The following is a 24,960-nucleotide window of genomic DNA, read 5'->3' on the forward strand; positions in this document are numbered from 1 at the left end:
GTCATAACCACGGCCTCATTAGCACCCTAGATTTGGATTGATTTCCCCCTTGTCCCTGGGGAGGGAATGGAGGAGCACAGCGTGGGGCTGAGAGGGGCTGAGGGAGGGCAAAAGATTCCCTCCCCACAGGTCATTAAGGCACAGGATTGAGTTCCCTCATCTGTGGATCCAGAAATTTTAATTTGTCTGCACACCCACAGTATATGAGGCTCTGGGGAACTGACTTACCTTAATCAAACTCAAAGATGACAGCTATATAAACCAAAATGCCAGTTTATTCATCACAAATGAAAACCCAACTGCTGAATCATTCGTACACGCTCCATCCTGTGGGGAACTCTCCACGTGGAATTCAGGGATAGTCAGAATGTTGCAAAAGGTTGGACTGTTTGGACAGCTCTTGGAGGAGCATCTGAGCGTCCATGCTGGCCTGCCTGCCACAGAGGCTGGGTCCTGGAGCCCAAAGGCTGTCTGCTTCCTGGACTGTCTTGGTGTGCTCAGCACCAGTCTCAGCCCCTGAGAAATTTTTGCAAACCACCTCTACCCCTCTTCTGTTGGTAGGGTATTTTTTTCAGATTTGTTGATCAGGCTAAAACTTACCTGGGATATAAAGCAGCACACGAGGCACCTTTAATGAAGGCAGTTACGTCCCAGGCCTTCTTCTTCACTCTGTGTAGACATGTATGGCTCCACTCTCAGGGCTGTCTGTGGCCCCAGCACCCGGGCTCCTCCCCTTGCTCCTCTGTGTACTGACCCCAGATACTACCCTTCCCAGGACACAAGCAGGAACCACGTGGACTCCAGGTGAAACATTTCTAAACATTAGGATGTGAGAGTAAATTTGGAGGGGGGCATCAAAGAATCCCTGAACTCACACGCCTTTGCCTTGGAAACACTGACCATTACGCCTTGAACCACTCATCCCATCTGTCGAGAGCATAATTAAGTTTAGTGTGAGGGTTGAGAACTCTGGCTCCAGAGTCCGGTTAACTGAATGCAGAGGATTTGTTTACCTCTATCTGCTGTGTGACTGTGAGTGAATTAACCTCTCTGAGCTTTCGTCTCATCTTTGTTTATAAAATGGAAATAATGTGATATTTACCTCATGGGGCTATTGAGACTACACTTGAAAGCCCTTACCTTAGCATCTGATCCATAGTTAGGGTTCAATAAAAATTTTTTATTACTGTTAATTACTACTCTACAAAGTCCTTAGTTCCCACTACCCAAGTGGAACATTTAGATTCTTGTTTCTTAAAGCGTAAGAACAAGAGAACGATTAAGCAAGTTAGGTTCCAGTGTAGGAAGTCTTAACATGGGCAGGAAACATCAAAGATTTACTATTGCCACAGCACAGAAGAAATCCGAATGGATTCCCTACCTTTTACCCGTTAATAACCACAGCAGCAAAAGTGATTATTTTCAGGAAATTGGCCCCCTTCAGTGTCAGAGGAAGACAATTTGGCTGTAGAAAGTCACAGAAGAAAAAATAAGAAGAATTAGTTCAATGACAGCATCTAGAAATCCCAGGAATGTTTTGAGATAGAGAAAGCCATCCGTAATGAGGAGGTTTGAACAGATACAAAATGGGTTCTCATGGTAGGAGTGCGCCAAGCACACACTGCACAGGGACAATCCCGTCAGCGTATCATTACATTTAAATAGCATGCTGTGCCGCTGCCAGAGGTCCCCAGGGGATGGGAGAAGAAGTAGAAGGAGCCCATCTGTCTTCGGTGACTGGGCCCAGATGTTGCCTTTGGAGACTTTCAAAGAAAGAGCACAAAGGAGGGAAGGGAAGGATCAGTCCGCGAAAGCGCAGACCTTAATGTCACCCCAGATGAAAATGAACTCAGAATCTAGCCATTTTTATTAGGAAAAAATGGACAAAAAGCCTTTTGGCATCAGTATCCGTTGTCACCTGAAGACTCGGGAAAACCATGTTTGAAATAAAAATGTTAAGCAGTCTCTAGTGGTTTCTGAAGTGGGATGTAACCATTACAATGATAAATTGTTATTTTTCTGTGATCCACATTTTTATCTTGCCCTAGAAAGAGCAGCTCAGAAGCACAGTGCTGTCTGAACCCCTAAGGGTGTGCCAATTCCTAAATAAAAAAGAGAAACCAAGCACTTTTATTAAATAAATTACATCCACAACTCTCCAGCTCCATGTAGAACTGTCTCTTGGTTTTTCCCTCCTCTGAGCTTGTAAGGTGCTCTTATTATGCTGCAGAAGTCCCTTCTCTGGTTCTTAATAAAGTGACTAATAATCTAGAATGTTCGCATTAAGAGCACATTGTAATTACGATTAGAATATGTAAGTAGTGTGGTTTTCTGCCTATCAGAGGATTAATTTCAGACTCTTCTCAGGGACGATTTGTTTCCAAACCAGACTTTCTTTGTTAATAAAAATGTGATCATATGTGTTATTACAGCATTCTTTCTGTATTTTATCCGTGAGTGCTTACTCCAGTATCCTTCATGGGATCAGCGTTTTTCACCCCCATTGTTAATGGGGCTATTCTTTAAACAAACTACATTCACCTCGATTTTGTTTTAGCTTTGGCATTCATCTTCCAGGGAACTTTGGGAATATACTTACCACTTCAGTAAACGTGCATTTCACTATTCAAGCTCAGAAAAATAAAATGCCATAACTTCATCCAGGAGTCTCGTGTGAATTTAGGTCCTCGTCACCCCTCTCCCCTTACACTCCACTATAGAAGTGCCCAAGACTCTAAATCCTCTGCACTTGAAGAGCAAACCTGCCCTCTGAGGTGGAACCGAAGTCGAAAGTCAACACATCTCATTTGAATACAGATTTCTTCAGTGTGTTTTGCTGTTGTTGCTGGAGATGGAGGTCTGGCAGGTGAGGAAGGAGGGTAGGTACCACAGGTATTGTGTTGGCTGGGACAACCTGTGTGCCTTCTTTTCCCATGGGGACCCTCTGCTGAGTGGGACGATATTTAGAAGCAGTCCCAGCATGCCCTGACAGGTGGTCTGGGGTGGAAGGGAGGAGCTTTGGGTACTGCTGCCCCTGATGCTGACCTTCCTCTTTGTCTAGCACCTGTTAACTATGTGGGTGGTAGAAGCAGGGCAGGGGGTCTAGAGAGCCAAGAATGGACAGGCACGATTTGTAGCAGCATCTTGGAGGCCCGAAGGGGGAAGAGAAAGACCATCTCCAGCTTTGCTACCTCTGTCCTGGTCACATGGCTGAACCTCAGACCCATTCATTCCTGAGAGCAAAATGTGCACCAGGGAGTTGAGGGTCCTCATTTCAGAGTGCAAGACACCTGGGAGAGCCCATGCGACTGTTCCAGTCCTCTGCAGGAGTTGCTGGGTCCCTAAAGCCTGAAGTCTGGGACAGCAGCGAGGGGCCGTCTGGAATGCCAAGAGGTGGACTCGCCTTCCCTGCGCTTACACAAGATTGTTCCAAGGGACAGAGATGAGAGTGGAGGCTCCTGCTGAGGGAGACACCCGAAGAAATGGAGACTGTTTTAAGTAGGAGCGTAGGGGTACCTTGGGCTAATGCAGATGGTGGCTCTTACCATCTTTTCTAAAAAGAAAAGAAGAAGAAATGTGACTGCACTTGAAGCATTGTTGCATGCCAACCCTTGGCAGAGCGTGCAGCATCGCTTCATGAGCAAATGGACACAGGAAGAGAAAGTTCTACAGTGCAGACCGCCCAACAATGTACCACATTCCTAGCCTTTCCCCTTCTGGGAAAGTGGGTGAGACACAGTGTGGCTCCCAGGCTTTCCAGGCGTGAGTCTACAGAAGAGCCCTTCTCCAGCGTCAGGAAGGTTGCTCCTGTCATCATAATGCTGGGGTTTCTCCCCTGGAGCCTCGCCTTCTCCCTGTGGCCACATGGGTAAACTTGCAGATTGGGTCAGCCCAACCCAAAGACCCCAAGTACTGTTCCCCCAAGAAATGCCATCACACTGGCCTCTGGGCCCCTGAGGCCCCTAATCACCCCACTGGGAGTGTGTCACTAAGAAAGCTGTCTTGAGAGGACTCTGCCAACTCAGTCTTTGAAGGACGTGGCAGTGTATGAAAGTTTTGTGACAAATGACCCGAGAGTTCTGTTGCTCTGGGAAGAAGGGGACAAGTGGAAAAAGCAAAGTCTAACTCCTGCATGATACCTGCTCTGTGGAGGAGACTGTTAAGAACAGAATTTAGCTGTGGTCCTTGACCCAGATGCTAAGAAAATGTCACTTATCCCTAGAGCCCCAGTATCTCGGCCGACTGTAATGATCACTGCAGCCTCCATCTGTGGAGGGTTTCCCCTGGGCCAGACCCATGTCATGTCTTCGGTCTCCACAACAAGCTCACAAAGCCCGTTGAGAAACAGGCTCAGCGGAGGAACCAATTGCCTAGGATCGCATCCAACCAAGGGCTTCACCCTCAGGCTGGCTAACCCTAAAGCTTTGCTCGGAAAGGCTTTCTAGGCATCAGATTTTGAGGGAAACCCTCCCATTACCAATGTTCCGAAGGCTTTCCTTCCTACAGATAAACACCAGAGGCTCGGAGTTACAGCCTTCTTGAACTTTTGGAGATTTCTCTTTGTGTATTTATTGAACACACACTTTCCTACATTGAAGTCAGCCTGTACTGGTTTACACTACTCTTAACCGCGTTTGTCTCCGAATAGTGCGTCTTATGTTTTCCAACTCACAGCTGTTCTGTGAGGATGAAATGAAAAATCCCGTGAGGAAGCACTAGGGCCCTATAATCATGAGGGCAGCTAACACCGAGGGAGGACTCAGTGTATCAAGCCCTGTGCAAAAAGTGGGGGAGGGAGCATCCTTTAATCCCCCACCAAGGCAGTGAGGAAGGGGCCACTGTCTATCCAATTTCCACCTGAGGAAGCTAAGCACAGAGAGATTAAGTAAATTGCCCAGTGTCACACAGCAGAAGGAGGATTGAAATCCCAGTTGACTGCTGCCATCTGCCCACCTTGTGGGGCCCAGAACTGCTGGTTGGATCTGAACCTGGTTGTTCAGTATTGCTAAAGAGGCAGAAAAAAGGAGCACCCCCCAAAGTTGGGGGGGTTCTCCTTTATTCCCCATTGTGTGATTGAAAAACGTACCTTATATTTGTACTGCAAAGATCTGATCTGCAGTCCACACTGATTTTATAGCTCCTGGCACCTAAGTAGTTTCAAAATGAGATTAATCAGTACCCATGCTGGCAGGTGAAAGCAACACAAAAGTAAAAAAGAAACAATTTTTTTTTTACTGATGAACTCTGTACTGTGAGTTTTCCCGCTAGGAATATGATTAAGAATAATACCTTCTAAATTGTGAATAAAAAATAGGAGCATTGGAACTCTTGTCTTGTCATAGCAAGTCTAGGTATGATTTTCTATTTTAAAAACATGATCCCATATCCCATATTCTAAAGCTAAACATATTTGCAACAAACAAATTTAAATTTAGATTTTAAAGGACAACATGTTCTAGTCTCACAAAACATTTAGCAAATAACCTTTGAGTTCACATGAGCCACCCACACAAAAACCAAAATGAACTCAGAAAAAACATAGAAAAAGCAACTGTCTGTTGATAACCAGATTTTCTTTCAGCTCTCAGTTTTTTTGTCTATAAATAATCTGTATGTTTCAAATGTGACCATTTTTTTTTAAGGTGTCTCCTGGCCTGTTCTCACTTCAGTGTGTTTTAAAAACAAGAAATGACTCTGTAAATCATAGGAACTATTGAGTTTTTGGAGGGGAGATCTTTAATATACATGCTCTTCAGATACCGGAAGTGTCACAATGAAACATTAAGATGATGTATCCTTTCTTTAGGGCATCTGTTTATCTTTTATGAAATCTGGAGTTTGATAAATCACCAAAGATAAAAGCATCATTTTTAACCTATCTTAGATCCCAAATGTCAGGAGGAAAAATAGGGCTCTGTCTCCTCTTTATGAATATACCTCTCTCTTTGCTTGAGAGTTATGGGATTTTATTTGCAGAGAAAACATAATGCTCTATGAACTTGAAAATGATGGCTTTTACTCAGTAATGTGAGAACTGAAAAGGAAAAAAAAAAAAGCATCATTCGATCCTCTGAGATATAATCAAGTAACAAGTTTAAATATACACTTAAAGTGGCCTAGAGTGTTAGATAGGAAAGTGACCACAAGATAACTAACAGGAAGGTTTTCGTCCCCTTCCTTTACTAACATGTAGATCCCCCGATTTGCTGTATCAAAATGGGTATTGAAAACTCAACAGGGGAAGTTTATTTAACATCAGGGTAAGTAGAGATGGAGGAAGCTGTTTATTGTGATTTTTTTTTTTTGCCACTGAAAAATCCCTTGGAAATTCTCTCTTAATGGAAGTCTGGAAAATAAAAAATTCCCACAGATTTCTCTAATTATAGGGGAAAGTGCTCTGTGCCCGAGAGTGTAGCAAAAAGCTCGTGTGGTAGAGCTCATGTCTAACCTCCTACTGCTGTGATCGCGAGGGTCCAAGTACATGAACCAGAAAGTAAGCTGTTCACAAAAACATAACCTGGCAGAAAAAATGACTTTTTATACTGTTAGAAATAGCCGTTTCTTAATATGTAATGCATTTTCTGGATGCAGTGAACATTAGAGTTCCTGGTCTTGTGCACATTTGATAGTTCTTCATTCCTGAGAAGTTTAAGACAAATTAAATTTTATGCAAACCCATTCTGGGCCATGGACAGGGTGGTTGAGTTTTTCTGATAATTGCCACAAAAAGCTTTTGTCAGCAGTTGATTAAGGAGACACTCGGGTTCTGATCTCTGCACCAGAGGTGCCTCAAGTCCCAGCCGTGCAGGACCAATTACAGCTGTGAGCACTTGACTTCAGTTTGCTTTGGTCGTTCTTGCAAGGAACATGAAGACTGTGTCAGTCCTAAGGGATAGGATCGAGGTATTGCGTCGGATTGTGGGACAAAATGGTGGGATGTCCCATGGAAGCTGAAGCTTGCTTCGTCTCTCAAACTCTGATTGCCCCATGGAGAACAAGCATTTAAAATCTGGTCCTGCCCCACCTGAGTCCAGCATCTATTCAATTGTCCTTCAGAAACAGTTCAGATGTAGAGCACTCTTCCTTCACTCCTTTATTCACCCATCCTCATCCAACAAGCATGTGTTGAAGTGGGCTGGGAACTGTGTAAAGTTCTGGGGATGAAAGATCCAGTAAGGAATGGCCCCTGCTTTCAAGGAGCATTAGTCAAAACTGGATGACAGTTTCCATAGACCAGATGCTCTGGGAGAACTTGGGAGAGACTTAAGTATGGGGTTCATGTGGCTCCCCATTAAGTGCTCGGCGAGGCAGCCAGCAAGGATGGGTAAGATTTACCTATATTACAAAGGTGGAAAGGGCATTATAAGCAGAAGGAAAAGCAGAATGGGTGGTGTGAAATTCATGGATGATTTGAGAAAGCACTTGTGGTATGGTGTGTCTGAAGGGCAGGGCGCACATAGGGAACAAGAGTCAGGATCCCACAGGCCTTTGTGGGCCTCGTCTCGGAGCTTTCACTGTCCACCTCCACAGTCAGCAAGGCTCTGGGACAGATCTGGAACAAGGGAAGGCATGACCAGATTGGGGCTGTAGGAAGCATTTGCGGCTGTGATGTGGAGGTGAATTGTGATCCGGGGAGGCCAGGCCAGGCTGTCCAGCACGCATCTATGAGGATACAAGCTGAGAAACGGTGGTGGCAGGACTGGGGGTGGGGGGAGGCCATTCTGGAGACATTACAGGAATCTACAGGACATTGAGAGTGATGGGAGGTGAAGGCTGAGGTGGGAGGAAGCGCTAAGGGTGATATGGGGTGGGCTGGGCTGGTTCTGGCACCAAGGTGGAGAGAATAGGACCAAATCCAGCCTGGATGTGTGCAGCATGGGGGGACCTGGGGCCTGTGAGTAAGCCACCATGATGGGGAATGGCAGAGAGGCCTGAGGACATAGAGATACCCAAGTCCTGAGCATAGCATTATGTTAAATTGAGAAGCGAGCTCTTCAAAATAGAACATCCGGGTTGATGCCGCACCCCCAGATGATTGCTCACGGCTGTCATGTCCATTATCTTCCTGATTTAAATGCTATATCTGGAGTCCACAGCTCTTGGTTTTCCAAAACTGGTCAACTCCTCTTCATGGATCAGTGCGGGGCGGGGGGGGGGGGGGGGGGGGAGTGTGACCTTCCAGCTGAGTGTCACTGTCGGAGTTGTCTTTCCAACAAGGGGTCTGCTGGTGGGAGGGGCAGTCCCATGGGGAAGGCTCTCTGCTAGGGAGAAGATATGGCAATAGTGGTCACCATTGGTGTCTACCTTATAAGCACCCATTGGCCATGGTGAGCTGAGGGCCACACTGAATGAGCAAGAGAGTGCCCCATCCACCTGAGGGTGAGCAGCCTCCCCACACATAGGAAGACTGCAGGTTCCAGAGAGAGGAGTCCAGAAGAGCTGAGCCTTCATGTCTTGCTGAGCAAATGGCCACACTTGCCGCCCCCCCTCAGGGTGAAAGGACTCTATCTGGAAAGTTAGTGACCAGTGTGCTTGCTCCCTCTGGTGACTGTGTGCCTGACCTGAGCCAGAGGCCACAGCTGGCTCTCCTTTGAAACCAGCTTCACAGGGAAGAGCCCCAAGAAGGAAGATCAGATGGGTATGTGATGTCACAGGCATGGAGAGAGGGGAGCACTTTCTTCCCGAGGCCCACACGCTGCAGACAGGGTTTGCCCCCCCACCCCACAGCCTGCCCCTGCTCCCTGCAAGAAGTGCCCACATCTAGCACTTGGTAGCCAGTTATCCACATGTCACTCCCACGGCTCAGATTAGGGTCAAGGATTCCAAGATGGCAGGGAGGACCCGCTGCTGTCCCCATCCAGGGCCCGGCCAAACGGACATGTTGCCTGTGGACACAACTCCTACAGATTTCAAAGGAGTAGGGGGCAGGGGAAACACTTGGCAGTTTATTTGCTTACAGAGTTTTCAGGACCTCCTGTTTGCAAGACTTTGGGCTGGGATGATCTATGACCCTTCTCAGTGTAGGGGAGGAATAAGATATGAGTACACGTGCCCTGCCGGGTGGAATGTGACAAGCCCATGAGAGGTACAGGGAGCTTGCAGACATCACAAGACTCTGAGATGGCTTCCAGAAGTTCCCTCAGTACTGGGTCTTGAAGTGTGAACAGGATCCCCATGTTGGAAGTGTGGCAGGGCATTCTGGGAGGAGGCTACAGTGTGGACAAACATGAAGGTGACAAAGTGAAGGCCTTGTTCAGGGAATGGCAAGGCCCCTATTCTGCCAGAAGGGAAGTGTTCAGGGGAGAGGCCAGGAAACAAAATTGAATATTGCAAAAGTGGGCTGAAGAGGGTCGTGGGGTGTGCTGAACGCTGCGTGACAGCACTTGGCCTTTGCTGGGTAGACAGTAGGAGGCCAATGAAGGGACTGAGCTGGAGAGTGACCCCCATGCCCAAGCTCCCTTGAGGGAAACTTCCCTGGCTGGGATACACTGGGGAAAGAGACCCAGGGCGGGCATGAGCAGAGGATGAAGAACAAAATATGGGAGTGTGGCCAGCAAGCGAGAGGACCAAGACCTTCAGTGAGGGGGTGACCGAGGGGGTTGAAAGGAGGGTTTGCACTGGAGAAGCAGAGGTCCCCCCTCTCTGTCCAAAGGCTGTCCCTTTGGAGGTGCTGTGGTCCCAGTACTCAGGCAGAGACTCAGTTACAGAGAAGCAGAACTGGTCTGCCTGGAGAAGAGCTTGGGCCCTGTGAGCTCCCGTCGTGTTCCCAGACATGGGCACGGAGCCGGGGGCGGGGGGCACGTGCCATGTTCTGCCTGCTCTCTGGAATGGATCATGTGAGCCGGAACAGGCTAGGGGACCAGGCAGGGAGCCGTGGCACCTTGCCTGGCATGGAAGTCCCCTGTGGGCCAGCTCCACGCCCCTTCACCACATCTCAATGGGCAAGAGGCCAGATCTGCCCCAAATGCTAGTTGCCAAGAAGTTAAAAGCCCCTGCTCACCCTCCGTGTTGATTCTGAAAACAAAGGTAGAGTTCTTTCTGCAAAGATGAAGCTCTTTTTTCTCTCTCTCTCTTTCAACATTTCCCTGTTATGTTGTGATGAATAGGTGGGTGGGGGACTTCAGAGGTCTGGAGTGATGGTTCTACAAAGTGAGCTGAGAGCAGACTGTCACACATACGTGAGAGGAGAGGGCTGAGGGACAGCCACCAGCGTGCTCCACATTGTGCCACAGAGCAAGGGCGGCATTCCTGACCAGGAGCCTCAGGGGTGGGTGCCGAGTGAACCTGACCTTCAAGGCTCCCAGAGAGAGGCAGACCTGAGCTGCAGATGTGGGACCCGCCGCCCCTGGTGCCTGGGAAGCTTCAGCAAGGGAGGACACTGCTCCCAGAGCACGGTGCCCAGGCCCCAGGGTCCTCCACTGTCACACTCCTCCAGGTGGAACCTTCTGTTTAGGGGTAGATGTCAGCCTCCATATTTCTGCGGCCCCTAAGAAGAGGCTGGTTTCCTTCATTGTGAAAGCCTCCTTCTCCTGCCAGATGAGAGACGCAGCTGGGACCAGTGTCCTCTTTCCAGAGATAGATGGAAGCACCTGGCTTTGAAGAGGTTTGGATGAGCCTGTGTTTTAGCATCAGGTCTTCATTCTCCAAGCCTGCCCTGCTCTGTGTGGGGCCCAGGGGAAGTGTATAAAACAAGCTGACAAAGTGTTGAAGAAAATATACTCTGTCCTCCTGCCTGAACAAATGTAGCTTCATTCATCCAGAAGGCCAGGCTCCAATCTACAATTCTCACACTCTGGGAAGTTTTGTGAACTCGGCAGCATGGGGAGAAGCATCCCCCCTGCAGATCCCTGACTATTCCCACCCCCAGATCCATCCCACACTCTGTGGATCCTCCAATCTAGAAGCACCAGGTCTGTGTCCAACCCTGCCAACAGCTGCCCCTTGGCCACCCCATGAGTCTAGGGATACACACACACACAGTCCCAGGGAAGAGACTCAAACTATAAACCCAGGATCCTGGGTACCTGGAGAAGTGGGGTGTGGACTCCAGGCAGTTACTCCCCCATTGCCCCATGGGGAAGGCTGCAGCCAGAGGGATGACCGAGCAAGTCTCTTTAAAGCTTGGCACCTGGGGCAGGACCCCAGTTCTCCAGGACCCTGTCATGGGGATTGAGAGAGAAGCTGAAAGAATATTCCGAGACAGGATTTCTGAGCAATACAGCCCCTGATGTTATCTTTAAGGTCACTGTGCCTGTTAACTTAGCAGGAGTTCCTCAATCGTACAGCCATACTTCAAAGGGAAACATAAGTTTAATGCTATTGTGCATTTGGTTTGTCTTACTTTCCCCCCTTATTTGCATCAACATGTCATAATGAAAGATATTCTAGGTACAACCATTTCCTTGTTTTAGGGATCTCCCGTGTTGCAAAGTCCTGTCTACCTTTCCAGAAATGGCTGCACGGGTGAGGCTGTTGGACCTCACCTACGAACCCACGGCAGCCCATATTCACAAGGGGAGACAGAAGTATTTCATGCTGGCCTGTAAGTTTTGTCTCCCAAACTACCATTTTCTTACTTCATTTCCTTACTTCAATTTCTAACTTACTTCATTTTCTTACTGCAATCGGGTCACTTTTTCTCGGCTCCCCCCACCCCCACCTCAAAGCGACTTGTTATCTCAAAATCTGTTTTTCTCCCGCTATTGTCAGGCCGATCTCTCTGTCACACTGAGTGGAAGGGTTGAACCAAGGGAACTTGACTGTCCTCAGACAGGTGGAAGCCTCCCCCCCAACCCCCCACTGCTGGAACTGCACTGGGGACACTGAAGAGCAGTTTAAACAATAGACGTCGAATCCAAAACATTTCACCCAGAGTCTTTGAAGGAGACCCGCACTGCGGCCATGAGCCTTGAGTTTGGCTGCCGGCCTTATTCTCACCAGGCAGTCAGCCCCCGTTGAATCAGCAGCAGGGGTAGAGGAAGGTAGATACCACAGATGCTTTCATTTTTAGAGGGTTTGGTTTTTTTTTTTTTTTCTTATTTGAAAGTCGGGGAGGGGAGCAGGAGGGGAATGAAATGTGAACCTTGTCGAGATGCTTCTCAGCAGGCCTTGTCAGTGAGTTAGGTAGCCTGGGTGCAGTGGCCACACAGACGGGCGGAGAGGACCTGGCTGTGTCTATACCCTCTCTCTTCTTTGGGGATTTGGTAGCAATCAGAGTGGGGTGAGGTGAGTGGTAAGGCCGCTGTTGGCACGAGAGCGTATGTCACACTGACTTCTAAGGCTTGGGGAAAACAACTGGGCAATCCGTGTGCTCTGCCTCTGTTGGTGCCCTGTGGTCAAGGTTGGCTTTTGTTGCTTGTGTAGACGGGGTGACAGGTGTGGGCCTCACAAACTCAAGCCAGCCAGTTAGGGGGAAGCTCCGTCTGTGGGGCCCTGTGTTCCCACGGGGCCCTTCAGTCCAGTTCCACAAAACTGGGTGGCGACTTTGGGCATGTTGGACACGACAGGGTAGACCAGAGTTCGGGAAAAGTCACAAGGCTGTCTCTGGAGGCTCGTTCCTCACACAAGGCAGCGTGTGCACCTATCAGCCAAAAAACAATTTAAAGAGAAGAAGCCAGCGTGCAATGTGTCGCATCAAGGTATGAAGCCGGGAAGAAGTCCGTGTGATGGGGAAAGAGAAAGCTTCTCCGAGGTGCAGAGTGGGGGGGCCAACGCCGTGCCTGACACTGTGCCTTGGCCTCCGGCCTCTCCATTCGCCCTCACACCACCTCCACAAGGCAGGCGCTGGTCACCACAGGTGACTATAGGAAACTGAGGCTCAGGGAGAACATGTAGTTCATCCAAGGACATGTGGCTGGGAGTGGCAGTAAAGACCACGAGTGAGGTCTGTCTGACTTTGCCTTGACTGGCTGGGCCCAGAAGGGTAGGGTTTGAGCAGATGGGAAGAAGACAGAGTGGATCGTGTGGCCAGGAACCCAGCTGTGGATTAATGATAGCGAGGAGCTGGCGCGGGGCGGGGGGGGGGGTTGCACCAGGGAAGAGGGGCTGAGATGCAGAGGGGAGGAGGTGCGGGCAGAGCCCTGGCAGTGCGAGTTTTCCCGTGGGGGCAGCAGTGGGCACAGGGCCAGGAGAGGGGGGCGGGGCATCCAGGTTGGGGAACGAGGCAGAAGCATTATGCAGTGTCAAAGTGGCACCTGGGCCGTGGGAAAGGGGTGCATCGGGGAGATGTTGTGCAAGAAGCATCAGGAGGCTCAGTGACGGGAAGGAAGAATCAGAGATCTGGGCCTACTGGCTGGTGGATGACAGTACCACAGAAATGGGAAAATTCAGGGAAGGGTTGGCGGGGCATGGAAGTCCACTTGTTCAAAGAAACAGCTGTCCTGGGTGGTTGCCACGTCTTGTGAACAACTAAGTATCACAGTGGAGTCCCGCCATAGACAGTTGCAGGTATGGCACTGGGGTCACCACAGAGGAGGAGAGGTGAGGGCGAGAATCCAGGAGCCCCCCAAGGCAGCAAGTAGCAAGGGTTTAGATTCCGATGGCCTGTGCTCAGGAAGATTCCAAGTCACAGCATAAACCTTTAACAAATGAAATAGCCACCTTCAAAAAAGGTTGTCTAAAGAAAACCTAGCACCTGAATTTGTAGATTATTCTTGATTCATCCTCAGACAATAGAGTTCAATATTTTGTCACACCAAAACAGAGCCGATGACAATGTTCAGGGAGAGGGGTTGTTGCTTCCAGAGTCTTCCATGGCGGGGGGGGTGGTGTGTTTTGAATCGGTGAGAGCAAAAGCATTCATATGAACTCAGCCTAGCCCGGGTTCTTATCTCGAGCTGAGTTTCTGTTGAGCTCCTTTTATGGGGAAAGTATTGTATTTCAACTCTTAACTCTTGTAAAATTTTTTGATTGTTTAAAATAATTTAAGATTCTATGTAATTACTATTTGTTTTAGCCCGTTGATGACTGGGCGGGCATATATATGTAAAGCAGGCAACACTGACCCCTCTCTAGGTTCTGAGCACACTTTGACTGGGTCAGAGCAAACATTTAGATGTGGAAAAAAATCATCAGCACAAGATACAACTGATAACAGTTAAAACTGCATAGAGTGATTTAGTCATAGATAGAAACTGTCTAAAGATTTGTGTTTAGGTAACATCAGGTTAGGTAATTACCTAACATTAGGTTAAGTAATTAGGTAACATTGAACACAACACAAAAAAATTACCCAGACAACGCTTGATGAAAATTCGTTCTTGATGATATAATTCTCTTCAAAATATCTGTCTTTGTAAACATGACATCCAGACATCCTTGGGGTCAGAACAATGGAATGAGGCCTTCCCTCAGTCATGAGGCTGGGTGTAGCTCTGCCCACTTTTGTGGACTCTGTGGAGGTTGGGCTGGACCCCAGAGGTGGTCAGTGACTTTGAACGGTTGGATGGCAGGCCTGCAAGGTTCCGGTGGAGGGCTGGGCTTTGCTCTGCTCCAACGCAAGGGGTGGGACTGTGCCCAGCAGACGGTGGTGAAAGGTTATGGCAGGTAGAGAGTGAACACTGCTCTGAGTCTAGAAATAATAGGCTCATCTAGATGGTTGACTAAGTTAAACCCTTAATGCCTGTCAAAACAAGTAGATTGAAATCTGAGGGTGGTAGGGACTCATGGGAGCATTTTTAAAAGTGAAATAATATAGTCAAAACAGTGTGCAGGGAAGGCAGTGTGTGGTTTGGTGTTTTGTTTGACCAAAATAAAAAGGGGGTGCCCACACAAGTGGGCTTTTGATGGGAGCCAGGCCACCGTGACAGAGAAAGGGAATGTGATTTCTGTAAATTGTCTAAATTAATATTCCTAGAGCTTTCATGGCCAATTTAAATGGATCGTTAAAAGGTTTTTGTTTTTTGTTTTTGTAAGCTTTCCTGAGTTTCTCTCTGCCATTCTGTTGGAGAAGGATGGTTGGGGAAACGTGACTTGAAATATGTAGGGGAGTTTGGGGGATTTGCTTGAGTCAACACGGGGGACCATTATCATGTTCACACCAAGAGAGGCCTTAAATCCATGGGAATCACGACAGAAGACTGAGACAGAAAATCTACCACAGCCAAATTTACAAAAGCAGGTGGTTCTCTAAATGTAGATCACACAAAACAGGGATTTGGTGTGGTCTTTGGGGGACCAGCTGGTCATTCGTGGCAGAACGCAGGACCTCCCGGAGGTCTAGGATAGAGTTCTGTTGATGGGCATGACGCTGTGCTCTGATGTTATCATCCCAGCTCGCAGTGGTGCAGAAGTCACCCACTCCGGGGACAGGGGGAGTTCTATCTATCCCATCACCAGGGAAAGATGGGGAGTAGCATGCCCCCTATATCTGTTATAACTACCGTGTTCCTCTCCATACCAGAGGAGCTCGGGGACAGAAGGAAGGTCATTCACCTTTCCTGTTTCTTCCCTTCCAGTTACGTTAGAGCAGTTCTGCCTGGCAGTGAGGAGCTGTCCTGACCAAGAGGACCAGTCTTTGTTCATGAAGGTAGGTTATCAGACAAAGTACTGATTTCCTTAAAGGCTCGCAGCACTTTTATTGCCCTGAGGAGAGTTTCATTTTTACAAGCAGGAGTAAATTTATCATCCCTGAGTTCTGGGCTCCGCGGGGATATACTTGTCATCGGCAGGTAGGAGGGTTGCTGGTTAATGAGCACAGCCGCCGTCCGTGGGGTGCAGCAAAGTGACAGGAGAGTGGGTGTCAGCTACTAGCAGGGAATCTATTTAATTCTCCAGAGGGCCTCGTTGGTTCTATTTAAGCTTATCTGACAGAATCTTGATTCTTTGAGCAGATTTATGAGGCTTGGCCAAATTCCATGACTCTCGCTGTACTTTTTAATTAAGACAAAGGATTCCATACGTTCTGTGTCTGCCACATCCTCGCTTTTGTCACCATGGGGAACACTACACAAATGAGACTGTTCAGATTAACCACTGGAGTGGGCATCTTATGTCATAGATTCCTTGCCCTTGAGCGGAAGACAAACTTCGCTCTTTCTGGGTAGCAGTTGTTTTATTTCCTTCCGAATGACAGAGGAGCACAGGTGTGGTATAACCTACATTTAGGTTATACCTCCAGGTGAGCCCAAAGTATGGGAAAACTTGGCCGGTAGCCTGAATGAATTTAATGAAAACTTTGCCTTGGAAGGCAGAGAGTGATGGATACCGGCAGGTCACGAAGGCACAAAAACACCTTTCCACCAATGACTAAGACTCATGTTTTCACCTAGAAACCATACTTAGAGTGACCTTGAGACATATGCATTTCCATGACGTCATTTCAATTCTGTACCATCAGGAAACCGTGTGGTCCAGGAGCTGTATCTCTTACCTAAACACCATACCAGGTGTCCTCCAACTTTAGAGATGGGTGGAAAAAATAGGGCGTCACTATAAGGGATTTCCAACTCATTTGCCTAAGGTGTGATATTTTTGGTCTGTCTTATTTTTTTCGAAGCTTTCAGTGATGTTAATTTTATAATAAAGAAGTGCTGATACCGAATGATGGATTTGTCTGGGAGACCTGCTCCACCAGAGTCCTGGGTATGCTACAACGACTTTGAACGGCTTCAAGTCATGCACACGAGCTTTTCTCAGTATTTTGAGGTTTTTCACCGTTAGTCCTCAGTCTCCTGACCTGACACCTATTCCCCAAGGACCTTTCCTCCCAGGTACAGGCTGTATTTCTGTGGCCTTGAAGCGACTCTTGGGCCCCAGACACTCACCTCTTGACCCCCAGTCACTATTCAAGGTGACAAGAGCACAGAACCTCTTAGCCCTTCCTTCCTATTCTGTCTAGTGTTGCTTCTGTGTGCCAAACACACTCCTGTGTGCTGCTTGGTACTGCTGGGGACGTGGGATGCCTCAGTGACTCTGAGCTTCTCTACGTCTCTAGCAAGAGGGTGGAAAGAGTTGCCACCAAATCCTGCTTCTCCTCTCAGTTTCTCACCTTCCTGCTGACTCTCCTACTGCCCCAGCCTGGCTTCTCTGGAACATTGACTCAGAAACTAGCAGGTGCAGGTGGCAGAGGAAGGTTAAGATAGCCTGAGGTGTCCTGGAATGTGCATGATCTCCAGGGACATCCAGTCTTTTCTGTCTTCCCTGTTGGTTTCTGCAAAATGTACCGGGGCGGCCAAGGACGATGTCTGTGGGTGTTTTCTCAATATTTGCAGGTATTTGAACAGGCATCATCAAAGAAGTTTCACTGAACAAAATGTGTGCTCAGTTCATATATACTGAAACTATTTTATGATTTTTTTTTTCAGGGGATTGAGGTTTCTAATGTCACGTATCAGAGAGCACTACGTGGGTGTGACAATGGTGTGCAGGATTTTTGTAGATGTTATGTGGGAGAACTTGCTCAGGGTGACAGGAGATCATTTTGATTACAACCAGCTTACAGTCTACTATATGTTTACTGGGCTGAGCTCTTCACTTTGAAGATGATCTGCAACAAACTTCAATATTTAATTCAACTTCGTTGGGTGACAAGTTGTTGGAGGCAAAAACTATAGCTCTGAACCAAATATGCTGGGTTTTTTTTTTTTTTGAATGATATTTGCATGCAGTGCTGTTGTATCTATACGTTGTCAGAGATAACTGAGACCAAGGGACAGTTATTCCATTCAGATCTGTAAGTGTGCTCTATACATAGACAGCAAGAAGATGCAAGAGTTGAACATGTCGCTAAGCCAAGGTCAGATATTGGTTGAGCCAAGGTCAGATATCTCTGGAAAAACAGAGCCAGGGTTTGAGACTTTGGAGGTGGCAGAAGGGAGAGTCTTCATCTGACAACCAAGAAGAGTAGGGGAGAGAGGAGAAGTGACTCCCCACCCTCATACCGCTAATTAGCAGACAGCAGAACTGGGACCAGAAAGCCAGGTCTCTGGAGCCTCAAGCTGGGCTTCTTCCTGGGACCTCCATCCAGATGAGTAGATTCACAGAAAAGTCTACTACCTCACCCCCTCCACCACACCAGAGCCACATGGGAGGTCAAACTGCAGTGAAACCACAAAATCGCTCTTGTGGCTTGTCTGGTAGAATCGCTCTTATGGCTTGTCCCTAAACACACCCCATTTGTTAAGAGGACCATGAGATGGAAGGGAGCTGGCTTCCTCATGACTCAGTTTCCTCACCCACCAAGTAGAGGTCAAGGCTGTTACTGACTTAGACTTTTCCCACCACTGCAGCCGTGTCGAGGGGCTAGGAAAGAGGTGCCAAGGGATAAGACAGCGGTCACTAGGGTTTGCCTTTTTGTGTGATTTCGCTATAATTTGAACCAAAGAAAAGATTTCAATTCTATAAAGTACTTATGTGACCCCATTCATGTCCATACGTACCTGTTTCTTCACTCGTTCTTAGTTCTACTGGCCATTTAGTCTCTTCGGTCTTCTGCAGTCACTGCCCCGGAGAGCCCCGTTACCCCTCAGCTCCAGCCCCACACCCGCTCGTGCCCGGCAGGTCTGAACCTCACATGTCTTTGTCTTCCCTCCTCAGCCTCAGATCCGCGGCACAGCCTGCGGCTCCCCCGGCTCTGAGGTGGCCATGTTACACGAAGTACAGGATTAATCCTCCACAGCATCTTTCAGAGCCATCCCTTTCCCTCTCTCCCAGAACAGAGGACCTGGGCCTGACCCTCCAGGCGCAAGGCTGGTCCCCACGCTACTGGGACCCAGGTGTGATCTTGGGCAGGTCACTTCTATCTCTTTTAGCCCAGTGTCCTCTTGTGGTGAAAGAGGAAATGAATTAGATGACCCGCCAGAGACCCTTCCAGCATCCACACTCTTTGAATCTATGCCTGGACATGGCCAACAAGCCTATGTCTCTGAACACACTTGAGAATGGGCCGGCCTCGACTGCCTGCCTCTTTCCTTCAGGCTCAGCAAAATCAACTTTCTCAGAATCCCCCATCTACTTGTCACTCTTCTGGATTCATTTCCAGCCATAGCACTCTCTCTCCTTTGGCATAGGGTGATCATAGAACTTATCAGCCAAATCTGGATTTTTTTTTAAGTGAAAGGGGGCACCACTGAAAATTAAACTTGGGTGGCTGGCAGAGACCGTGACTATCCCAGGCAAACCAGGGCGTTTGGTTAGCCTATTTTTGAATCAAATCCAAAAATCCCTCCCTCAGTCAAAGGGCTCAAGCTTGCCTCATAAGGCTTCGCTCTCAGAGTTGGTCCAGATGCTCCTTGTCCCCACTCCCCCCACAACTGTCACATCTTAAAAATTGTGCTCTCCTTTCAGTGATGGAAATTGGCAAGAAGACAGACCTCTTGCTGCCAATCTGCACTTGGACCTTCGTTTTCTAAATCAAACATAAATGATCACACTTCCTCATTCTGTCCTCCAGGGAGTTTCTTACACACCTGGCAGCAGTCATTTCCAATTTGGGTAGGAGACAACAGCCCTAGCGAAGATCCTCACTGGGACAAAGACTTCCTGAGGCAATCACCTGCTGTGCCTCCCTGCTTCCCTTGGAAAAGCAGGAAGGACGTTCAGGGGAAAGTGGCCATTTCCCGGGAAATGCTGCTTCCCCAGATCAGGAGACAAGAGCTCGTTGAAGAAGCTTTGGCTGATCTGTTATAACTGGGGCAAGACAGTAGAATCAGCCTTCCCCACTCCAGTGATGCTGAGCGAGTGCCTGGAACATTCCTCACACTGCAGCCTGGCTTAGCCTCTCTGCCTCAGCGCTCTGGCTAGGATGTACCATGTGAAGATAAGGTGGCCCTTTCTGTAGGTGGGGTCCGATATCAGACCACATCTACTGCAGAAAACAGTCACAAGAACTAAGCTGCCTGCATGAAAATAAATAGCACATCTTGAATCTTGGCTCCCCAAATTGCAGACCTTTGGTAGGACTCCTGCGCCAGCAGCCATGAGTGCCCCAGCCCATCCTCGGTGGAGTGCTGACCGAGGGGGCAGACTGCCCGTGGCACGGCGGGCGATCCCTTGGTCTAAGGACACAAGCAGAGCAGTTGTCGTATCTGCTGGCTGCCCGGCTGGCACGTGCACGGGCCCATCGGAGTTGGTGGGCACAGTTGCCAGCTGCTGAGGCTGAGGTCGAGCAAACCTGCCGAGAACGGTGCCCCAGGAAGGCTCCACGGACCCGAGGTGTGCTGGGCTGGCGGGAGTGCTGCCGGAAGCTTCCAAGTATGAATGCTGCCCCAAAGCACACAGGGGACACTGGGCAGACGTGGACGGAGGGATGCCCAGCCTCCCTCCCCCATGTCCCCACAGCACTGTGGTCTGGCCAAATCGGGCCCTTTCTCTGTCTAATGAGGTGCCAGCAAATTGGACACACTTGAGTCCTTCTTGAAACCAGAAGTTGTCAAGTGAACGACATGACCCAACCCATCAGTCCTCCCAGTTTACACAAATACAGCTCCTTCCCAGAAACGGCTGTTTTCTCCTAGCCTGATGGGATCCCAGCCTGGTGGGGATGAGGGCTTACCTTAGCACGGGAATGGCCGGGCACTGAGGAGAAAGGGGATTTTCCACATGACCGCTCCACTGACTCACCTCCCCTCAGAAGGTTTAGAAACACCCAGCAGGCTGGTTATCTAGAGTTCTGAAGTTGTCATTGTCACAAAGATTCTTTCTGCTTCACTTCTCCTAAAGTCCCCTCCTTACTCTACCCACTCCCCTCCATGTTGCTTGGCCCAAGGGGCAGACACTGAGCCATTCAGTTTCAGGAATGGCCAACACATCCTTGCAGGGGCTCTGGGTGCGCTTCTGCACGGTAGGGAAGGGTTCTGCACCTCCAGCCCTGATGGGGTGCTCGCCACGGCAACCCCAGTGTCTAAGCAGGGCTTTGCAGGGGACTGTCCCTGCTTCACAGGCGGCTGGCAGCGGCAGTTTGAGCCTGTCAAGTGGGCGAGGTGGGGTTTTTCCCTTTTTCCTGCATTCTAACTGCTCTTTCTTCCTTTTCTCAACATGTGTAGGTGGTAGCTAGTTTAAGCAGCAGACCTAGCAGCCAGGAGTTAATTATAAGCACCTCCCATCAAGTGCAGGGAGGACTGTGATGTCCTTCTTGCTGCAGGGGGCCTTTTTAATACCCACGGACCTTCTCACAGGCCTTTGCCTTGGAGAGTGGCCTGGGCCCCTGAGCAACGAGCAGGAGCAAACATCCTGTGTGTGCACCACCCATGCCCGTGGCCACTGCTCAGTCATCTGGGCCTGGTCATGGGAGCAGGCCTCCCACACAGAAGGAAAAGGGCTCTCATCTGGGCTTGACTGCATTTTTGAACCCAGCCCGGGGTGAATCGAGTCAAGCCCTGTTTGAATTCCTTGAGCATAGACTGTGACGGCTGGCAGTGGTCTCCGGTGTCGAAATTCAGTCCATATCCCCGTTCATTTCCTGCCCCCTTCTCTGCTCCTTGCAAGCCAGTGCCTCATGGGCAGACGTGAGCATGTGGCTGATGATGTTTCTAAGATAAGGTGTTCCACAGGAGCCTATTATGTGCCAGGTTATGTTTTTCTAGTACCTGGCTCACTTGAAAAGATATATTTCTATTTTTTTTATATTTAATAAGGGAACAGAACCTCTAGTGCCATAGAAATCGAGTTTCAGGCCTAGTCTTCTGGCAGTAACTGGTTTTCTCTCATGCCCATACCTCTAATACAATTGATGCCCTGGAATGCCTCCCCCCACCTTCAATCCTGGTCCTCTCATCACAAGTTCCAAGTCTGTGCTAAGGTTCTGCAGTGCTCCTCTCAAACCCACCCCCCACAATCTCAGGGACAGTTATCCCGCCCCATGAAATTGTGGAAAGGGATCTTTGGTGCATAGGACTAACTTTTTAACTCAAAGGAACAAATACCTAATAAGAGCATCTCAGGCTTTACCTTAAGTCAACAGAAGGGTTATTTTGGTGATTCTCTGCAGATGCCTGTCACAATCCTTCTTCGTAAACATTTATGAGGGCCCGTTTTGTGCCAGTCACCAGACTAGGCACTGGGGATGCTCATATCAGTAAGATCTGTTCCTCATCCTCAGGTAGCTCCTTGATTAGTAGGGTGTGACAGGTAGTTCTTACACCCCAAAAAGCAAGCATGTCGGGGTGGTCTAAGCACTGAGAGCGAGGAAATTTAGGTTGCTAATGGAGCACTCAGCTGGGGTGCCCAACTCAACATGGGCTTCAAGAAGACTTCAGAGGAGGTAGCATTTGAGCTAAGTCTCTATGGCTCCGCAGGAAATTAAATTTAACCAACTGTGTGGGTTCCACTGTGCTTACTGGTGGGGTCAATGTGAGTTGTGTTCTGAGCTTTCCATTTATAGAGTGTTTCAGGTGCACTGATGCATGCCTTGAGAGCTGGCTGCCAAAGTAGGGGGCCCAGACAGCTGCTTCTCCAGGGGAGGGGTAGCCAGAAGCTTCCATTCTTACTGTGCTGTGCGTGTTTCCTCATTATGCCATAGCTATCTTGGAATTACACCATTCAATATTCCTTATTTTGGCTTGGAAGACTTCCCTCGCTTCCAAAGGCTAATGTCAGAGTGAGGCGCCTCTGAGAGGGAATGCAGCAGAAGCCATCCTCAGCTAATAGTTGCTCTATGAGCATGAGATGGCTGTTGGGAAATTAGGAGGAAAAGGGCAGAGGGATTCCCTGTCCTACAGTAAAAGAACTTGCTCTGCTATCTGAGAGTCTGAGGAATGTGGCAAAGCTCAGCACTCACACTCATACAAAGCTCTCCTATTGGGGGAAATGGACCAATGCTTTTCCAGGCTAATGTCATCAGGTGCAAGCATGACATGTGCCGGATCACCTAAGAGGATCATACGATCACACGGATGGATGGCAGCAGTTTGTGAGAACATTACACCTGCTCTGCCCCCTTGATACTTCTTTGTCAAGCATCTAAATAAATATCTAAGTGAGGAACCAGCTGGAAAGCAGACATCCCAGCATTCAGAAAAGCAGTGAGTTTCCCGAGAATGGAGAACATAACCCTCTGGGAATTTCTGGCCCTGTGAGTCTGGCACAGGACGTGTGGAGGTGGGTCCCTCCCCAAACACTCTGCCCTCCATTTCTTCCCTGCACAGCTCTGGGGGGCAGATTTCATTCCAGGCTGTTCTAGACGACAGGGCAGAGGGCAGAAGAGGAAATCACTTGAGACAAATAAGAGAAATGGAAGGATTTGGTAAAAGCTATCTGTGGGAAAATGAGAGCAAAATTTGGCCCTAGGGGCCTAAAGTGAGAGGAGGGAACAGGGCCCAGCCCAAACTTGTTATTTTACTGTTTGAATAAAGAGGTCAAGACACTGAAGTGCCCAGGAGACTTTTCTTGAGTGACTTACCCAGAATATGGAGAAATTCCATCGGGGTTTTCAGTGATAGGAATGCTGGCTACCATACGTTAACAGAATTATGGAGTGGCTGCAGGGGATGACAGATTTTCCAGCCCACGGTGAAGGAGACATTAGCACTAAAGTTATGTGGGCATCACGCCGGACAGCTCTGATGAAGGTGGCAAAGCTCAGCTCTCCCACTCAGCCAGCTCCCCTGCTTGCGGCCGACCGTGTGTGCAGCCTGACTGAAAACTGCACATGTTTGGAGACTTAAAGATTTCTGCTCCCTGCACCTTCTCAACTCTCCTCTTACCCTTTCTAAATGTTAGCCACTCTGGTTTTGGTTAATTTTACAATGTTCTTAAGTCTACTCACACACACACACACACACACACACACCCTGTGGATATCAACTTTGAGATGGGGAAGAAAGAAAAAGTTTAGTTAGATCAACTCCCGAAGGAGAAAGGGAGGAAGGAAAAAGGAACTTAGTTTTGGAAAAAATGCCAGGAAAATAGCCAGCATGAAGGCACCAGTCAACCACCTGCTGCTTCTTCTCAAGTTCTCCAGATGGAATGTGTTCACCTTTAAGAATATCTTTCCACCTTCATCTCTTCCAGGAGTGTAAAAAGAACAGGAGGGGATGAAGCAACTTGATGTGTTCTTGAAAGCCTTGCCTGATGGGAAGGACAACTAGGAATAGCCTATTGATGATAGTTTGATGGATATGTTATTTGTGAAAGTGCTTTCACAGAAAACATAACACTGAATGTCAGGATTAGGACCAATTATATAAATGAGATGAACAAACCTATTGTTAAAAGTGAAGGACTCTCAGTTTGGGTGAGAGTCTCAGCTGTGTGACATGTGCAGACATGCAGACTTCTGCTTCCAGGAAGACGAAGCAGACAAACTCATCCCTATTCTTTCTGATAATTTCAACTAAAAACACTGGACATTAGTTATAAAACTAGCATAAGAAAACTGAAAGCAGACCAGCTAGGGACCTCAGGAATGATGTGGTGGGAGTCCCCTGGATTTTCTCTATGCCTCATATATCCTATATTTGGAGCTGAAGAAGCTGGAAACCTGGAAAGGGCTAACAAGAACAGACCCCCCCCCCCCAAAAAAAAAGCTTACTCTAGCGAAAAGCTAAAGGACCAGAAAAGGGCCAGCCTGGGAAGACAGAAAACCTGTAGACAATAATTGCTCTAATCCAGCCATACCTACAGAAAAATCAATGGGACCACCTTCATCCATGCTGGGAAAAGCCTTATGGGAAATATAGATTTCCCTGCTCACTAGACCATAAAGAGGAAATGTGACCTCACCACTGGGATTGTGTCAGAGGAGACCTAGTAGGGAACTAGGAGTTTCATCTCCACTTGGCAATAAGGAGATCTCACCCCTACCCCACTGCAGTGTCTTTGGGAAACACACAGGGAGCCTGGACTTCCTCATCGTGTAGTAACAAATCACCCCTCCCCCTTCCTGCTATGGTGGTGTCAGAGAAGGTCAAGTGGAAATTCAGGACTTTCACCACCACCCAGTGGTAATGACACCAGTGGTATCAGGAGAGGTCATGTAGAGAGTAGATATGAGGGACTCCTATCCTCCCAGCCAAGGTGGTTATC

General features: G+C 48.5%; 1 protein-coding gene across 1 annotated transcript in view; it reads left to right on the forward strand.

Annotated features, from left to right (window-relative positions):
- ACOXL (acyl-CoA oxidase like) overlaps positions 1 to 24,960 on the forward strand; it is a 342,867-nt gene that overhangs the window by 268,930 nt on the left and 48,977 nt on the right. Inside the window, exon 17 of the mRNA XM_032410454.1 lies at positions 15,456 to 15,526. Within this exon, the coding sequence (XP_032266345.1) occupies positions 15,456 to 15,526 (71 nt within the window). The remainder of the gene's footprint in view (positions 1 to 15,455; positions 15,527 to 24,960) is intronic.

This window comes from Phoca vitulina, unplaced genomic scaffold (assembly GCF_004348235.1).
Source record: "Phoca vitulina isolate PV1807 unplaced genomic scaffold, GSC_HSeal_1.0 scaffold12, whole genome shotgun sequence".
In the NCBI taxonomy this organism is placed as follows: Eukaryota; Metazoa; Chordata; class Mammalia; order Carnivora; family Phocidae; genus Phoca; species Phoca vitulina.